The sequence below is a fragment of the Podarcis bocagei genome (genome assembly GCF_964188305.1).
Source record: "Podarcis bocagei genome assembly, chromosome: 13".
NCBI classification, from domain to species: domain Eukaryota; kingdom Metazoa; phylum Chordata; class Lepidosauria; order Squamata; family Lacertidae; genus Podarcis; species Podarcis bocagei.
In genome coordinates, this window is record NC_138138.1 from 41,370,235 (window position 1) to 41,389,730 (window position 19,496).

Below are 19,496 nucleotides of genomic sequence, written 5' to 3' on the forward strand. Positions count from 1 at the left end.
GTCTTGCAGCCAAAGCGCCCCTGTAAATCTTGCGAGGGCTGCCTTCGGAGGTCTTCCCCCAAGAACCGCTCAGCCAAGTTCTTCCAACGCAGGGCTGAAGTTCTGCTGGAAAGACGCCCCTTCCGCCCTCCCCGCCCTCCAGTCTCCTGCTGCTGCCGGAGGAAAAGATCTCCATGAGTTTTCTCGCCAAAGGGAAAAGAAGGCGACGCGCAAGGCAAGAGACGGGGCTCTCGGAGCGGGTTTCCTGCTGCTCACCGGCCAGGCCTCTCTCTTTCCCGGCGAGTTGGCCCGGGTATCGCGCCCACCTGCCTCTCTGTCTCGGCACAGTCTCCAGATCTTCTGAGTTTTTCTCTGGCCGAGGCTTTGGCTGGGCTGTGGCTGGCGGAGAATGAGCGCAATGGGGACTAAGTTCTTCTTTTCCACAAATCTGTCGCGTGGCCTCATTTTCTTACATCCTGAGAACCCGAATCTGCAATCCGCCAGTTCCCTCCTTCTAGACATCTTTTTGGAGTTGAAGGAGAGTGAGGCAGAGTGGGAGAAATTCAAGCGCGAACTGCTCAGATTCCCGGTCAAGGAGGGCGTCAGAAGAATCTCCGAGGAGTTGCTCAAGGAAGCCATGCCTTTGCAGCTCGTAGACCTGCTGTTCAGCTACTACGGTGAGGCTTATGCTGTGGAGGTGACGGCCCTGGTGCTGCATGCAATGGACTACAATCCGCCGGTGGACGATCCCTCGGGTATCACTTGGCTAAGTAAGGGACTTGGAGCGGGGCGGGGGCTCGATCCGACTGATGGTGCTGACGCCTCGCGGGTTCTGTCAGTACCGAGAGCTCAGCTCCTTCCCATGGTTGCCTTCGTCCTTGGGTGGGGAAACCTTTCAAGCAGGAGAGTCGCATATCCTCCTGGGCAACATTCCAAAGAATCACAGGATCTAAGAGTTGGAAGGGACCCCAAGGGACATCTGCAATTTAGGGATTTCAGCTAAAGCATCCATTACAGATGGCCAACCTCTTCTTAAAAACCTCCAAGCAGTGGCGTAGCGTGGGTTGTCAGCACCCAGGGCAAGGCAAGTAATTTGCGCCCCCTAACCCGTGGATTTTAGCACTCGAGTGCGAGCGTCCCCCCCAAATGTTGCGCCCAGTGCGGCCAGCCCCCCTGCACCCCCCACGCTACACCGCTGCCTCCAAGGAAGGAGAGTCTACCACCTCTTGTGGGAGTCTGTTCCACTGCTGAACAGCTCTTACTGTCAGAAGCTTTTTCCAAATGTTTAGCTGGAATCTCCTTTCTTGGAACTTGAATCCATTGCCTGGAGTCCTACCCTCCAGAGCAGGAGAAAAGACCCAAATTCCAGGAGTGGGGGGAGGTGGAGGTCCAGGGTGAAAGTGAGTGGAATGATGGATGTAAATCTTCCCTGTGTAAAGTGAGGTGGCGTCTTCCCACACCCCTCTGCCCTCCATCTAAACCAGGGCTGGCCCAGGACATGTTAGCACCTGAGGCAAAACACTACACGGCATCCGCTCCCCACCAGGGAAGAAGGAACATCAGAAACAGGGTGGGAAATAATTGTAGAAGCCGCTAAAGTGTTAAGAAGAGGCCTGTAAGTTAAGGGAGTCTTCAAACCCTCCTGGATCAGTTTCTCTCTTCCGGGCCAGGCTGAGCTCCTTCAATCACCTGATAGGCTAGAAGGATGGGAAGCTGCCTTAGGGCACATTCGGCCACTGGGACCATCTAGTTCGTTCCAGGGATTTAGGCAGGAATCTTTCCAAGCCCTTTCAAGATCCTCCAGCGATTAAACCTGGGATCCTTTGCATGCATGTGATCTACTACAAATCCACAGCCCTTCCCTGCTTAGTCCAGTCTGAAAGTGCTCCAATAGGAAGAGAAGGATGTAGGAATGCTGGATTTTTCTGTTCAATACTTCTACTAACATCAATAATCACCACAGTGCAGTTTACACAATTATGCCTGCTGGCCACACTGAATACATTGAAGGAGTCAGATCTGAAGAAGTTCAAGAAGGATCTCAGCATGTTCCCCGTCAAGGAAGGCTATGTCAGTATCCCCAGGGAGCTGTTGGTTGAAGCAAATGTTTGGGAGCTCACAGAACTGCTTCTTGCATACTGTGATGAGGATTATGCTGTGGAAGTGGCCTCAGAGGTGCTGAAAGCCTTTGACTGTGAGCCGGTGCCAGAATGTCGCTCTTGTTTCACCAGGAAAGGTAAGGAACTTGGAAGGGAGAACCTTGGCTGAGTCTGATGGGACTGGGTGGAGAGGAGGCTTCTTGAGCAGGGGTGTGTGTGTGTGTGTGTGTGTGTGTGTGTGTGTGTGTGTGTGTAACCTATGTGCCAATCTGTGTATGTCTTCTTGACATTGTGGGAATGTTAAGGAAGGTTGGAGATGATATATTGTTTCGATATTATCCCCCCTCACTCACGCTAGTGATAAATAGCAGAGCACATTCCCTTTGCAACTTATTGGAAGCAAGTTGATGATTCATTAGAACCTCTGGTGATAAACCTTCAAGGAAGGAGAGTCTATAACGTCCCAAGTGAGTCAGTTGCACTGCTAAACAGCTCTTACTGTCAGAAAGTTCTTCCTGGTATTTAGTCAGAATCTCCTTTCTTGTAACTTGAAGCCATTGGTTCGTGTCCTACCCTCAAGAGCAGGAGAAAACAAGCATGCTCCCTCCTCCATGTGACAGCCCATAAGATATTTGAAGATGGCTGTCATATCTCCTCTCAGTCTCCTCTTTTCCAGGCTAAACATACACATGTCCTTCAAGCATTCCTCATAAAGCTTTGTTTCCAGACCTTTGATCATCTTGGTTGCCCCCCTCTGCACACGTTACACCTTGTCAACATCCTTCTTATGTTGTGGTGCCCAGAACAGGACACAGTATTCCAGACATAGTTTGACCAAGGCAAAATAAAGTCATACTATTATTTCCCTTGTTCTGGACAATATAGTTCTGTTGATTCAGCCTAGAATAGCATTAGCTTTTTTAGGCTGCTGTATCATACTGTTGAGTCATGTCAAGCTTGTAGTCCACTAAGACCCCTAGATCCTTTTCAAATATGCTACGGGTTGTCAGGTCGATAGGCTCTCCCACACAAGACAAGCTCTCTGATTATTTTCTCCCCCCCCTCCCATTTTTTTATTGTTTTTCCACATTTATGACAAAAAAGACATTACAAAACACACAACAAAGAAAAACACTGTACAATACAGTAAGCTAAACACACACAAAAAATATTTCTTCAGATATTTAATTCTCATAACATTATAACTGACTTCCTCGCATCCCCTCTAACTGAATTTCATTATATCACCTGTATGACAGTTCTCCAAATTCATATTTCTAATAATATTGACTCCTAACATTTACTAACCTCTTCTCCTTTATTAACTTTCTAATCCTTAATATTTACTAACACATATTCTTATTCTACCCCAAGCCTATTTGTTGCTTCCAAGAATTTTCTAGTTATCTTATATTACAATATTTAGCTAAATATTCTTTAAATTTCTTCCAATCCTCTTGTGTCTCCTCTTCTTTCTGGTCGCAGATTCTTCCAGTCAATAAATCCAACATCTTCATCTGCCAATCTTCTATTATTGGTATTTTTTGCAATTTCCAATTTTTGGCTAATAAAAGTCTTGCCACTGCAGTGGCATAAACAAAGTCTAACATCTTTTTTTGGCAATTCCAGTCCTATTATACCAAGTAGAAAGGCTTCTGGTTTCTTAATAAATGTATTTTTCAACATTTTTTCCAACTCATTATAAATCTTTCCCCAGAAGTCTTTCACCTTAGGACACGTCCACCACATATGGTAAAAAGTACCTTCTTTTTCTTTACATTTCCAACAAAGACTATCATTTGTATGGTAGATCTTTGCTAATTTTACTGGGGTTAAGTACCATCTATACATCATTTTCATAATGTTTTATTTTAATACAGTACATGCAGTAAACCTAACCCCTTTCTTCCATAGCTTTTCCTAATCATCCAACATTATATTGTGTCCAACATCTCTTGCCCAATCAATCATCACAGATTTAACTTGTTCATCCTTTGTATGCCATTCCAACAGTAAATTATACATTTTAGAGAGATTTTTAACATTGGTATCTAACAATTCCGTTTCCAGTTTGGATTTTTCTGTCGCAAAACCATTTTTCTTATCAAGTTTATACAATTCATTGATAACCATCCATCCAATTTATCTTTAATTTGGTCAAATGGTCTCCATTTAAATCCTTCATTATCTTCCAACAATAAATCTGTGTATTTCAACCATTTACTCTCCATATTTTACTTTTTGTGTGCCTTTGCTTCCATTGGTGAAATCTACCTGGGTGTTCTCCTTTCTAAGAGATCTTTATACCTTATCCAAACATGATATAATGATTTTCTAATTACATGATTTTTTTAAACCTTTATGAGCCGATATCTTATCATACCATAAATATGCATGCCATCCAAATACATTGTCAAATCCTTCCAAATCTAATACATCAGCATTGTCTAACTGAATCCAATCCTTGATCCAGCAGAAAGTCGCAGCTTCAAAGTATATCTTCAAATCTAGCAGGGAAAATCCCCCTCTCGCTTTTGAATCTGTTAGTATTTTATATTTAATTCTGGGTTTTTTTCCCTTGCCAGGGAAAAAACTTACTGACTCCTTCCCAGTCAAGGAGGAGTCAGTACATTCTGGAAAAAATTTTGTTATTATTATTTAACAGTTCTTTTTCTAATTTTGAGGGCTCGTTATTAAATCCATTTTTAAAACCTTGTTTAAATGTCTCAAAGAGCTGGTGGTATTCCAGCCATCCCGATAATTGATCTTTTATTTCTTCGTACTTTTTCCATTCACGAGGTCATTCTAGACACAGCCAAATTTTTACATTAGAACCTTGTCTTTCTAAATAATCATTCAAGCACTTCCATTCCTTCTTGACTGTATTCATTGGCTTTAGTCTTATTATATCCAACCATTTGGCCAGTTCCAAATATTCACATAATTTACATAACCATTCCTCTTTGGTCAGTACCTGGTTACCCTTCCAGTACTTAGCCACCAGGATTCTCACCACAGATGTCGCATACAGGAAGAATTTAGTATTTTCTCTAGAAATATTACTATTTAATACAGTGGTACCTCGGGTTACATACGCTTCAGGTTACAGACGCTTCAGGTTACAGACTCCGCTAACCCAGAAATAGTACCTCAGGTTAAGAACTTTGCTTCAGGATGAGAACAGAAGTCGTGCTCCGGCAGCGCAGCGGCAGCAGGAGGCCCCATTAGCTAAAGTGTTGCTTCAGGTTAAGAACAGTTTCAGGTTAAGAACGGACCCCCGGAACGAATTAAGTACTTAACCTGAGGTACCATTGTATACCCAAAAGTTACGTTTCTGGTCTTTTGCCATGTGAAGTTCTTAGTAACTTTTTTATTTCTTCATGGATCATGTCCCAGAACTTTCTGATCTCTGGTAATATTCTAGCCAATTTAGCCCTAGTTGCTTGAGTTCTCCAAACCTTTTCAGTTTGGGGCAATAATTTATCTCATCCACCAAGTCTCTGTAAGTTGGCCAGTTATTCTTATGAATGTCAGTTGACTCTATAGGTGATATCCACCAAGGGGTTTTTGTTATAACTTTGGATTTATTCCTCTCCCAAACCTCGAATAAGGCCTTCCTCATTAGGTGGTTCGTGAAGCCTTTATGTGCTTTTATGCCACCCAAAAACCTTGTCCCAGCCCTCTAAATCCAAGACTTCGGTATTCCTAAGCAACATCCAGTCTTTCAACCAAGTCCAGCATGCGGCCTCAAAGTACATTCTGAGGTCCAGGACCGCGAACCCTCCTCTTTCTCTGGGTTCCGTCAACAATTTAAATTTCATTCTTGCTTTTTTGCCCTGCCAAATGAAATTGGCCAGGTCCCTCTGCCAATCTTTAAAACATTTTGTCCCAATAATTATTGGAATTGTCTGAAAGAGAAAGAGGATTTTGGGAAGTATTGTCATTTTAATCACTGATATTCTGCCCCATAATGACAGCTTCAATTTACTCCAATTTTCTAAATTTCCTTTAATTTCCTTCCAATTTTTTATGTAATTGTCTTTAAATAAATTAGTGTTCTTATTTGTAATCCAGACCCCCAGATAGTTTACTGTATTTGTGGTCTTTAGACCCGTTATTCTTTCTAGGTCCTCTTGTTCCATCTCTTCCATATTTTTTGTTAATAATCTAGATTTATTTTTATTCAGTTTAAATCCCGAGACCTCGCCAAATTCATTCATTTTCACTAGTGCTTTTTGTATGCCTTCAATTGGGTTTTCAGAACAGTGGTACCTCTGGTTGCGAACGGGATGTCATTTTGCACTTGTGTGCATGCACGAGTGGCAAAACCCGGAAGTAACCCTTTACGGTACTTCTGGGTCACTGTGGGATGTAACCTGAAAGAATGTAACATGAAGCGGATGTAACATGAGGTATGACTATAGTAATAATCACATTATCAGCAAATGCCTTCACCTTGTAATATCGGCTACCTAAATTGATGTCCCTTATTTCCTGGTCTTTCCTTATTGCTATTAAGAGAGTCTCCAACATTGTGATAAATAAGAGTGGGGACAAGGGAGAACTTTGTCTAGTCCCTCTTTCTATATTAAATTCTTCAGTGATTTCATTATAATTATTTTGGCTTTCTGGTTGTCATAAATTGCCTTAATTCCATTCATGATGTTGTTTCCTATTCTCAAGCTCTCAAAAGTTTTAATTAAGAAGTTCCACGATATGCTGTCGAAAGCCTTCTTCCAGTAGCATTGCTACCTTTTTGCTTGGTTTCATTTATGTATATTCCAGTAAGTCATTAATTATCCTTGTATTATTTCTTATTTGCCTCCCCAGTAAAAAGCTGGCTTGATCATTTCCTATTACCCTGTTGAAGGAATTTTTTAGCCTGTTAGCCAGGATACCTGTAAATATTTTATAATCCATGTTTAGTAGTGAAATTGGTCTATAATTCTTAATAAGTTTTCTTAGATGCCTCCCACTTTTCTTTCTTGTTGGTATTGTCTGCCTTTATGTCTTCACTATGTCACCCATGACATTAACAACCAAAATAGTGTTGGAAAGAAGTATGCATTCCACATTAAGCTTTAGACCACCCAAAATGATACCTCCACATCACTGGCAGACTGACCTGTATGAGACGGAAGTGAATCCTTTCTATACCAATCCTGTCTTTCGTGCAATACAATGCCAAATCTGTGTGTCAATGCCAAATAATGTTTAAAAATATGTAGAAAGGGGAAAGGACTCAGTAAAGCTCTTGACATGCACTCACTTTCTCAATATCTAGCAGCAGAGCGACTTTGCAAAATGCATGTTTCAAGGCACCGGCCAGCTGAATTCTTGTCGTCAAAAATTAATCAAGCTCTGGAGGAACTGGTTCCATCAGAAAAAGCCACCAAAGGGTAATTTCTGTACTTATATAATTGACGGAAGCCACCATTTTAGCTACAATTATACCAATGTTTCCCCCTCTCAGCTAACCCTTCCAATCCAAAACAAACGTAAAATCCATTAATCTTAAAACAGTACAAGCTTTCCTGCTTAAAACAAAAATGCTTTAGCACTAATTTAATAATTGTGTGTGTGCCCCTGCTTTGGAAAAAATACTTTGAAAATTGCTATTTTGGACCTTTCCCACTTTCTGTGTCAACCATTGGGCAGGAAAACCAAAGTGCATATTTTCCACTGATGCTGGCAGGTTGCCAGATGCTTTAAAGGCTTAGCAGCTGGGGAGTGGAGGCAGGGCTCCACAGGCCTTGGAAGGCCCCAGGGAGTGCATCCGAGGGCTACCTGTGGTCCACTGGCTGCAGGTATCCTGCCTGTGTCATAGAATACTAGACCTGGAGGGAACTCGGTGGGCCATCTATTCTAGTCCAACTGCTGCTTGAAGCAGGAAAGCAAGAGCTACAGCCTCGCCAGCAAATGACTCTTGGTATCTGAAAGACCTTTTAAACCCTCCAGCCCTGTATGCCACATTAAGTTGGTCTGAGGGCAGGGAACTTTCCAGTTGCTTGGGGGACAAAGTGGTCCTCAGTGAATGGCTCACAGTCAGGATAGCTTGGCTGGGATTATCATCTCACTCCCGGCCCGTGGAGGGACGAGTTGGGAGGGCATGGTAAGGATTGGAATTTGTTTTGGGGAAAAGAACCCCTAGGGGGCAGGGAACCCAAAGATTGGGGGAAGGTTGAAGGAAAGGACCACAGCAAGGAGTGGTATGGTTCACATAAACTTGAGGCAACCCTGAGGTGGGAGGCTAGAGGGCAACCCATAAGCCAATTTCAAACACTACAAAAGCAACTTCATCATAATATGACAAATTAGCATAGTTTCATCATAACATGTTGATAATATGAATTTAGGTGGGCCAACAGTTTGATTCCGTGTGAGAGACAGTGGCGCCAACTTAAACAAAATATGGGTGGGGGGAGGCCTGCCTACTTCCCCTGCCCCCGCCCCCTTGCTGCACTAAGTCTGGTGTCAGGCCAGTGTGCACCCAGGCAGCTGCATTGAGTGTAGGCAGTCGGTGTTGGTGTTTGCAGCACGGCCAGGGTGCTTGCTCTGCCTCCCTCTGTCCCTACGTCAGCTGCCTCCTCTCAGCCAGGCATCCGCCTTGCCCAGGCCTGTCATCACCCACTGGCCAGGCATGCTCATCTTTGCTCAGGCTGCCACCATGGTAGGTTGGGTGGGGGCTGTCCCCACTGCAGGAGGATGCCACACAGAGGGAGGGAGTGAGCAATGGATGGAGGGATGGGAAGCCAGGTAGGAGACAGACACACACAAACCACACACTCACATCCACCCCACCCCCCCGCCACTGCTGTGTCCCACTTTGCTCCTCCTGGAAGAAAGCCAGAAAGAGAGAGTGATGCCTGGCTGGGGGTAGACAGCAAACCAAGGGAGGGAGATGGGAAGGCAGGTGGGTGGGCAGTGGTGGGGAGAAAATATTGAGGGGTTGTGTCCCCAGAAGAAAATTATTAGGGGGTTGGCCTAAGGACCCTGGTTGGCATTTATGGTAAGGGAGCAGTCTGCATCCTAACTACGTTCTAATTCTCCTCTCCCCGCCTTCTGTCACCGAAATAAAATAAATGTTTCTTCCACAGGTCATTGGAAATATCCACAATCTCTAGTAATGAGATGATCTGCAAGGGAAGAAAACAATTAATGGAAATTCTTGAACCCGATATTGAACATTTTGTAGATGTGCTATACTATTTCTATGTCATCACTCTGAAAGAATACAGAGACATTTGCGAAATGTTGAAAATTTTAAAAAGTGAAAAATTGCTGAGTATAATCCAGGAAAGGGGGGAGCAAGCTTGTTGCAGGTTCCTGGAATGTGTAGAAATGGCACATCCAGGTACCGTTCTGATTCTGCTATCTGCAATGCATGGTGAGTTTGATTTCGAGTTCTTAAACTTCAAGGGCAGTTCAACTAACTTCCTCCTTGCAACAGTCATCAGGCAAATAATTGTCTTCCTTTTACAGATTTGGATCAAACTCCACTCAAGGCAGCTGGCCCAATAGAGCCAGAGGTGCTTTGGGACTCAGAAAGGGGCAATGAAGCATACAGGTGAGTGATCTCTCCATCAGACATTTAAAAACCTTTTCCATTCAGGGAACGGTTTTTACATTTAATTGTTCCACAGAGCACATCTGGTTTCTGTGGGTCTCACAGTCATCAGATATGGTGGTGCTCCCTAAAACATACACAGAGTACATCTACAGCAGGGGTGTCAAACTCAAATTCATCGGGGGCCGCATCAGCAGTTTGGTCACCCTCAAAGGGCCGGTTGTATCTGTAGGACTATGTGTCCACTCTTTATTATCATAAATTATTGTCACTGCATTCAATTATTACTGTTTTTTGTCATGTAAGTAATAACTAGCTCTGAAAGCAGAAACATAGTCAGAATAATGGCAAGTAGATATTCAAATGTACAGGCTGGCTATTGCGGATATTGCGAATTCCCACAGGTTCCTCTCCTTCTCCCTGGGAGCAAAACTCCAGAAACAATAAGTGAACTAGGCAAGAATTTGCTTCCTCTTCTTGCCCCCCACCCCCACCCCCCAAACCAGTCGCCTCAAGATCTCTCCTCCTCACTCTGCCTAACAGTAGGGCCGGCCCCAAACGCATCCTCGCCAGGCCCCTTTCTGCTCTTGTTTTTATTGCCAGGCTTCTGCACCTCGGGGCTTCCGAGGGAAGCAGCAGACACACAGCCTGCCCTTCTCCCTGCCTGCTGCGGAACAGCTCGGCCTCTCGGACCAAAGCAGGAACACGGAAGCCGCCTAAGCCGCGAGCAGCATCTGCTGCAATCCCTGGCAGGCGCTCCGAAGCCAATGCGCTGGCTGCTGCAGCTGCCCGCTGTTTCCTTGGAGGGAGATGGAGCGCGCGCCCAGCGACCCCTTTCCTCCTCCTCCTCCTCGCCACCTGCCAGCTAGGCTGGCGGCTGGGAGGGAGCGGGGGAGGGGCCGGGGCGGGTGTGGGGAGGGGAGGGGGCAGGGCTGCCTGCTGCAGTCACTCTGCTGCCACATGCCCCAGTCCCAGGAGGGAGAGGGGAAAAGAAGGCGCTGCTCCGGCAGAGGGATACAGCACGCCGTATAAAAAGCGCGCCGCGCAGCCTCACACCTACAGCATTTTTGGCGAAGCCTAACCAGAGCCCAGCTTCTTCTCACCCTGCCGCTCCCGTGCATTTGCTAGCTTCGGCGGCTGCACCAGGGACTCGGTCAGGCCCGCATCCCGGAGCTCAGCTGGCGAGCTTGTGTGGCTGATCTTTGCGTTGGAGGAGGGGGGCGGGCGGGCTGCGGCGCAGCTGGATCACCGACCCTCTTTGGGCACAGCTGGCCCGGATTGGTGGTCTCTCTCGCCTGCCTTCCCCCACCCCATTCACGGCTGCCTGCGCTGCGGGGTCTGCTTGGATGTCCTAAGAGGGGGGTGGGGGTGGCGAGGGAGCCCTGACTTGCACTTTCGCTCCCGCCCCTTGATCCTTCTTGCCCAACCCAAATCTTCACCCTCCAACTCAGCCACCCACGTGCCCTCTTCCCAGCTCCGGGGCTCGTTGCAGTTCTTGCTTCCTCTCCGCAGCAAAAGGAAGGGAGGGGAATAAAAACCCGGGGCTGCGGCCGGTTCCAGGCTTTCAGAGAAGCCGCTTGCCCGGAACTGGAATATAAGTAGATATTCAAATGTACAAGGGCCACATGACGAGGTCTGGCGGGCCGGATTTGGCCCGCGGGCCTTGTGTTTGACACCCGTGATCTACAGTATGTTCTGCACGTTGCAATGAACAGTTGGCCATGGTGGGCAAATTCTCTCTGAAGGAAGCTTACCCACCAATCCTGATCTCTTCACTGAGGAACTCCTGGGTCCCTCAAATACAGCTGGAAAATCATTACCTTGGAGCATTGCTGTTGCTTATTATTTCCAGGAGAGTGAAAAATATGGAACTCTGCATTTTTTCTTAAAAATATTTGATTGATATGATTTAAGTTATACCCCATATTTCTTCCAAGGAGTTCAAGGTGGCATGCATGGTTTCCCTCCCAATCACTTTAAAGCAGTGTCCTTTTTGGTCTGGTGTTTAGAGCTAAATGGGTACATGGGTTACAGAACTCTTGCCGTGGTTACCGAGTATGAGAAATTTCCCTGATGATCTCATATCATCAACACAAGGGTAAACAGAAGATGAGTAGTTACTTTCACCAGCTTGCTTTGCTCTGCATGAAGGCACCATTTTAAAAACACCTTCTCTGTATAAGAAAAACCACCTTTTTTTACTTTTTGGGTGGCCTCATAGCAGTTGCGCTTCAGTTGAGTGATGCTTGACCAGGAGATGTCGTTCTGTCAATATTTTACCTCCATAACTCAGTGTGCGAAGCATCTCCTGCAAAAATATCAATTAGACCAGGTGTGGAAGTTCTGCCAATTCATGTTTGACGTGCAGCGTAAATTAATAATGCAGAATCTTCTTCAGTAAAAGAATAAAAGTTTTACTGATTTAAAATAAATATCCTGCCATTCACTCCCTTTAAGGAGTCTCAAAGCGGCTAACATTCTCCTTTCCCTTCCTTCCCCACAACAAACACTCTGTGAGGTGAGTGAGACTGAGAGATTTCAAAGTGTGACTAGCCCAAGGTCAGCCAGAGAAGCGGGGACACGAACCCGGTTCACCAGATTACGAGTCCATCGCTCTTACCACAACACCACACTGGCTCTCACAGCATAGTGAACAGAAGATTAAGTTAGCTTTAGAGCATACACAGAGTTAGAGTCACACAGAGTCTTCAGTGTGCACATGCTTCACAAAGCTCAGACAGTTACTGCAGACAGAGACACCAGCGACACTGGGTCTGCCTGCACACAGATACAATATTTATACAGAGAATGACTCATCCTCAGGATTCAGTGATTCAGCATGCTAAATGATTCTGCAGCTTTTCAGCATTTCACAACATTTCTAGACTCCTTTACTGCTTCTGCTCTCAAATACAATGTTCAACCTGATTCCACTTTCATCTTTCCCTTTGTGCCATTCAGAGTGCACTCCACTGAGGCTGGCTCCTTCCTTTGTGGTAATACGGATCTCATATGTGAAGTGAAAGAAGCTGTGACCATAACATACCACTTTGATTCATGGCCTAAGCACCTGGAAGAACAGTCCACTGAGGAGTTGCATGTCGCTGGCCCTCTGCTCAGCATTAAAGTAAATGTAGTAGAAGCTGTGGCAGCAATTCATGTCCCTCACTTCTTGTGTCTTGAAGGTATGGCAGGGGGAAAGTTCCCAGCATTATAACCATAATAGGAGGGATCCTAAACAAGAATAACTTCCATTGACGTTTCCAGAATGCTATGGGGCCTGCGGTGTGGATTCTAGAAGTCAGTAGTATTGGCTTACTGGTCTTTTGTAATTTTTCAAAATGTTCCAACTGTGCTGTTTTATTATTTTCTTTGATTTGCATTCTGTTGTAAGCTGCCATGTCAGCATATTGTCCTGTGGCACAACATTATAAGCCTCTTAAAAGACAATAGGAAAATAAATGTTTGCGTGAAATTATAAGGTAAAGGACCCTTGACAATTAAGTCCAGTCGCAGACAACTCTGAGGTTGCAGCGCTCATCTCACTTTACTGGCTGAGGGAGCCGGCATTTGTCCACAGACAGTTTTTCTGGGTCATGTGGCCAGCATGACTAAGCCGCTTCAGGCGAACCAGAGCAGCGCACAGAAACGCTGTTTACCGTCCTGCCGGAGCAGTACCTATTTATCTACTTGCACTTGACGTGTTTCGAACTGCTAGGTTGGCAGGAGCTGAAATGGGGGGGGGTTAAGTTTCACTTTCCCACTGCTAACATGCTTATCTTTTCAGGTGACGACAGTTCCCATGTCTACATTGCACATTTTGTTGAAGGGGAGATGAGGCTGGAGAAACCAGACAGAGTGGAGCCTCACCATGCTGTGTTGGAGAACCCCAAGTTTTCTTCCCTTGGAGTCGTTTTCAAAAAGTGGTTTAAGCAAAAGATCAACACTGTTGTACTGCTCTATCAGAGACTTCGACTGGAAACACCAACATTTCACCTGTACCTTCTGCCCAATGACCCTTCTATAGTAAAGGTAACTTGGAATCTCCAAATTTGATTGGTGTTGCAGATTACCTGGATCTTTTGCTAGATCACTCTAACCATGAGAGAATACCTATGCAAAATTATTCATTAGGGTGCATGAACTGTAACTGAAAAACATTCTTCCTGATTTGCAGTGTTGGCACATGGGAGATAAAGCACATTATCTTATTCTCAATCTGAACTTTTCTTAAAATTGCCTTCTTGTGCTTCATTCAGATATTGAGGTTTTATGGCTTCTGTGGTTTCCTGCATGGTCTCATCAAGAGAAGATGCAGGTGGACGCAGGATTGCTGGTACCTCTCTGCCAACTAGCTCAGGCTTAGTTCAGGCTGCCCAGTTCAAGAGCTCTGGCTTGAGTTCCCCATGTGTAATTTCTGGTGCCATAGTGGTTTAATCTTCTTCATACTGCAGATGTGGAATCTGAGTATCTGCCGGTGCTCTTGGACTACAGCATCCATCATCCCTGACCCAAGCTGGTTAGGGTTGATTTGAGTCCAACAACATCTGGAGGGCATCAGGTTCCCCATTCCTGCCTTAGCTGGTGTTACGGTGCCAAGAAGGTCGTAGGGATCCAGTCTTCAAGAAGTTTGGTTCCCTCTTTGCATATCTAAAAAGTGAATTTATTTGCCATTCCCAGGCGGTCGAAAAGCGTGAAGTAAATTCAAAGAGAATAGAGAAACCCCCTGTGACCCTGAAACCGCTGATGATTGGTTCTCAGGTATCTTTGAAGGCTTCAGAGGATGTCACAGTTTATCCTAAGGTGAGACAAATATGACGAAAGGTTTTACAGGGGGAGAGTCAAACTGTGAAGTCTGAGAATGGGAGAAATTCAACCAGAATCCCTCTTCACCCTTTAATTTGACTCCCTCGGAATGGTGGGCTGGGCTAAGCCAGATTCACACTTACAGAGGTTTCATTCTTTCCCACAGGAACTGAAGTTTCAATACCTGGATGCAGAGAAACTGCAGCAGTACGTAGAACTGTCTGCTGAGCAAATGCAAGACAAGTTCAACTTCTACCTGATGAAGAAGGGCACCACTGAAATTGTTTGGGAGGCGCATTTAAAAAAAAGTGAGTTTTGATCAAGGGATCATAGCAGGATCAAGGAGGCAGGATAGAAAAGGACCACTGGTGGCATTCCCTCTTTGACTGCCTCTTATTCTTTTTCAGAAGAGTTAATTTCAGAGGAGCTGGATTCTCCTATTCCACACCCAGCACAAGGTCAGCAGGTTGTAATTTCCCTTGTATTTGTATCCCACTTTCCTCCCAATAGGAGCAGAGAGGGCTGAGGATACAGTAGCAGATGAACTACAGGAAGATAAAAAGTAACATTTGTGACTTTATTCAACAACAGCCCTCCTGGATAAGGTGGTCTGGGCTAATCATTTGGTTTGGTGCCAGATGAAAATCTTTCAAGTCAGCTAGGTTTTTTTACAGACGTTTTCCACCCAGATTCAACTAATTCAGCATGGCAGCACAAGGCACCACCAGGGCAATGGGACTTTGTCCTCTCCTCGCTCTGTGAGCCTCAATCTTCCCTGGAGGGTCATAAAACTCTGCAGAACAGAGTTCAGAGGGAGGAGTCGGGAAATTGTCCCATCTGGCAAGCAGAACTGCCTTTGCTGGCGTTGAATTCCTCCCTTGAAGTTTTACAGTGTGAGCTTCTCCATTTTGAACTGAGTATCATTTCTTAACATATCCAAGAGAAACTTGGATGTGATTTGGAAGTCTTGGGCTCATCTCCCACCATGCTCATTTTATTCGTTGTCCCTGCTTGCTTTGTATGTATTCCCTCCCTCTTCACCTTCCCAGGTGCTTGTGGCTGCACACCAAGCAATGCATCATTCAGCAGAACTAACCCTGGACATAATGTGGAAGGCAGGTAAGGCTTAACCCTTTCTCCCCCACTCCATTTCACCAAAAAAAGACCCATCCTGCCATTAGGCACAATGAAGCAGCTGCCTCAGGTGGGCAACAGGTATTGGAGGATGGGAAGCAATGGAGAGGCTCTGAAAGTCGTTACTCAGAATTCAGATAAATTATTGGGGAAATTGCATGTATGATGAACACTTCTGAAGACAGATCTGTGTGTTCCTGTAAAGAGAGAGAGAGAGAGATTCCACCAAATGTGGGGAAATGCCCCAATTTCTTTATGGCTGGAGCTTTTATCTACCGCTGCAGATTCACCTAACCCCTAAACCTGTACTCTGCTCTTTACCAATGCCTTGAACTGCATCCCACTAGCTATGGTAATTTTGATGTGGTACAAAGCCAGCCAGACACTGTTTTAATGGAATAAATGTAACATTATATTCTTGATTTATTCTAATCTATAAAGGTATGATGGGATGAATACTCTGCTTCAGTTTGTTACTGTTTTTAAAGGCATACTTACATTTGCTTTAATAAATGTAGCTTACCATCCTTTATCACAGTATTTAAAGCAGGAGTCGCCAACCTTTTTAGACGGGTGGTCCATTTTGAATCTTGAGAGCGTGTCTGTTTTTTCCTGCCTCTGGGGGGTGACAATGCAGAGGGATGGAGAAGACCATCACAGACAGCCTGGTGTCCACCCTGGAGAACTTGCGAGAGAACGAACTCAAGAAGTTCAAGCTCAAGCTCCATGAGTTTCCTGTTAAGAAGGGCTATGACAACATCCCCCGAGGGACACTGGAGGAGGCAGATGTGGTGGACCTGAGCCTGCTTCTGCTGAATTTCTATACAAGGGATTATGCCGCGCAGGTGACAGCTGAGGTGCTCAGAACCATCAACTGCAGGGATGAGGCAGAGAGGCTCCTCAGGCATTGCAGGAAGTGGTAAGAAAAGAGGAATGTTGGCAGCCCACCCCCAACATAGACAGCAATTTAGATCATGCCTACTTGGGGGCTAAGGAGCCGGAAGGAGGAAAGTGATACATCAGGGATAGCCAAACTATGGGAGATGGATGGAGGATTAAATCTGTAGATTTCGATCTAAACCTCCTCTTCTAAGTGTGTGGGAGAAATGCAAATGAAATCTAGCTGTGAAGCCTTTTTTGCAAGCACCTATGAGTTTTGCAGTTTACTAAAGCTTAGGAATTAAGCAAACCCACTATTCTATCCCTTTCAATTGCAGTCTGCTTACCTTCCTCCTCTTCACCTCCATTGCAGAGAATGAACCACACATTTTAGTAAGATAATTGGAAAAGGCTTTCCTTACATTTCCATGCAAGCAGCATATACAGAAAAAGTAGTAAAGCATGCAGAAAAATACTTCTAAGTTACAAAAAATTGCAGTAGTCTTAGCAAACATGGCTGAAAGTAGGAGCCTCAACCACACAGGTCTGCTCAGCTTGAAGGCATGGTGGAAAGAGAGAGTCTTGTCACAGGCAGAAGGAAATATAAAGAATTGTCTACTTTTTTACAGAGTTCCTGCCCACAGGAGCCAAAGGAAGTGACCACACACAGAGAGTCCTCTCTAGGAAGTTCAAGAACTCCGTGTATACTAGCCCTGCAATGTCTAGCAGAACATGTGTTCTTATGGCTGCAACCCCCACACAAATTAGTGCTCTTCAGCTGTCAATTTTTTAAAAATTGAATGTGTATACCACTTAGTTGTAAAAAATCCCTTCACAGTTTCTTAAGAATACCAAATAAACATTAAAATTTCTGATAAAAGTTGGAAATTAAAAATGATTTTAAAAAATCAAAATATGAATAATATCAGTAGTTAAAAATATAACTTTATAAAAGTAAAGTGCATATTAAAACACTTGTCACCTTAGGCTCTCTGAGCAGGCCTGTCTCAACAAAGAAGTTGTTTCACGTTCTGAGGATATTTTTCCAGAGGCCAGAGGGATCCTGGTAGTGGATGCTTCAATGACTGGCAACATGGACAGCTGTGAGCTGGGCACACAGACTGCTGGGTGAATTGCTTTCCTGGCTTCCTCACATTCAGAGTGTGCTCCACAAAGGCTCACTGCTTCCTTTGCAGCGATACTGATCTCCTATGTGAGATGAGAGGATCAGTGACCATAACATACCACTTTGATTCATGGCCTAAGCACCTGCACAAATGGAAGACAATTCCTTGTTGCTGGTCCAAGCAGTTCCATACACTATCCTCACTTCCTGTGTCGCTCATCGCCCAGTGGTTTTCAACCCTTTTGAGTCCACAGCTTCCTTGACCAACCACACATTCTTCCTTGACCAACCACACTTACACTGGGGATCTGCTACAAGGCACATGTACTGGGGAATCTCTCCATTCCGTCCCACCCCTATTTTTGGCACACATGTAAGTGGGAGTGCATGTGTTGACGGGAAGCCAAGAAACGCCACTGCTCTGCAGGGCTGAGCTGATGGACTCCACATGGCAGCCCAGCTTCCCTTTGGTTGGGCATGGAGAGGGCAAAACAAGATTACAATCAGAAGCAGATTTTTTTTTGTTACCATAGAGAAGGTTGCAAGTTAATGAAAGGACGGCTCCCCTGAATGTTCCTCAAGTCACCCCAGGGTGCCATGACACACCATCTGAAAATACCCACAACAGCAGGAATTCTAAGTTGAATTGAATATAATGTGGTGGAACACAGAAAGAGAAATAGGGGTGCTTGGTTTCTAAACCCAGGCTTGTATTTCCCCCTTTGTAGCATGTCTGTCCCTCTGAAATCACCCTGACTGATTATAGCATGGTGATTCCTCAGCATCAATAGATCTTGAGTATGAACCTCCAAAGTGTTTCTGCAAACATCTTCCCAGGGCACAAGGACTCTATATTTCTATGATTCACACCTGCTGCTTTCTCATACCTGGCCCTGCCCTACATTGTAGGAAGATGTGAAGCTGTATTTTTGAACTTTAGTTTTATGCCAACCAACCCAGTTAATAACGTTTGCTGGTAGCATGAAGAATTCAGGCAGGTTATTATAAACAAAGGCTCGGTCTCAGCAAGAGTAAACACTGAAGCATTGCATGTTATGGAGGCATAATCTGCACTGTAGCAAAGTGATCTCTTCTTTGTAGGCAGCAAGGATGAGAAACATTGGCCATGGATGAATCCGTATATAAGCATTGGGCTTGTGGGCTCCTGCAGAGATCCATCTGGTCTCTGATGCAGCTTAGCATTTGCATGAAACTGCTGGAACAGTTTTATTTGGAAATTTCTCATATGGTTTCATGGAGCCAAATCCTGGGGTGGGGAGCTCCCTCAGTGGAGGTCATTGGAGCCAAGTCCTAGTGGCCAAGGACCCTTTGCCCCCCCCCATAAAATAGTTGAGGACCCCCCCCCAAAGTTGACAGACAATGTCATTCAAATGGTGTGTGTATACCACATACTGTGATCGATTATGTGGGGTGGGGTTTATCTGCCCCCCCATATTTTTTTCAAGTTGGCACCCCTGCTGGTGGTCTTCAGGAAAACTCTTGACAACGACCTGCTGAACATGCTGTAGGGCTGGATTTTCTGCATCAGGCCAGATGGCCTAGAAAATTCCCTCCAGCTCTATAGGATGCTGATGATACTCCTCTCTTCCCTCCTCACATTATTTCAGGGAGGGTGTGGAGGTCCTATATTCTTGTCTGAGACTTTTCTGCAGACAAGTTGTAGGTGAAGAATCTGGATATTAATTACTGGGATAAGTGGGCTGGTTACCTGCTGCAACCCTTGTGTAAGCAAAATCTGCAGTGTTAGGCTGGTGAATCTCATTAGAATCATAGAATCATAGAATCTTAGACTTGGAAGAGACATCAAGGGTAATCTAGTCCAACCTCCTGCAATGCAGGAATCTCAGCTGAAGTATCTCCTGACTAAAGATATTAGTTTAGTCAC

General features: G+C 45.0%; 1 protein-coding gene across 4 annotated transcripts; it reads left to right on the forward strand.

Moving 5' to 3' along the window:
* The first annotated feature begins 211 nt into the window (after positions 1–211).
* LOC308570846 (uncharacterized protein) lies at positions 212–18,110 on the forward strand. 4 transcript variants are annotated; one of them, XM_081165852.1, is made up of 13 exons: positions 212–749; positions 1,943–2,215; positions 7,363–7,477; positions 9,176–9,465; positions 9,561–9,645; positions 12,607–12,830; positions 13,433–13,677; positions 14,326–14,448; positions 14,618–14,759; positions 14,859–14,909; positions 15,501–15,570; positions 16,223–16,504; positions 17,094–18,110. In XM_081165852.1, coding segments are annotated over exons 1-13 (2,262 nt in total). In that variant the 5' UTR covers positions 212–388; the 3' UTR covers positions 17,095–18,110. The 4 variants fall into 4 exon arrangements, with proteins under 4 accessions (XP_081021978.1, XP_081021979.1, XP_081021981.1 ...); XM_081165853.1 differs by having other exon boundaries at positions 7,366–7,477; XM_081165855.1 differs by lacking the exon at positions 1,943–2,215 and having other exon boundaries at positions 212–656.
* Positions 18,111–19,496: the final 1,386 nt, after the last annotated feature.

Bases quoted from the DNA above. Each gene is read 5' to 3' on its own strand.
- LOC308570846 (XM_081165852.1), top strand. From the start codon at position 389: ATGAGCGCAATGGGGACTAAGTTCTTCTTTTCCACAAATCTGTCGCGT. The intron at 750-1,942 runs GTAAGGGACTTG...TAATCACCACAG, and splicing joins CTCGGGTATCACTTGGCTAA to TGCAGTTTACACAATTATGC. The intron at 2,216-7,362 runs GTAAGGAACTTG...CTCAATATCTAG, and splicing joins CTCTTGTTTCACCAGGAAAG to CAGCAGAGCGACTTTGCAAA.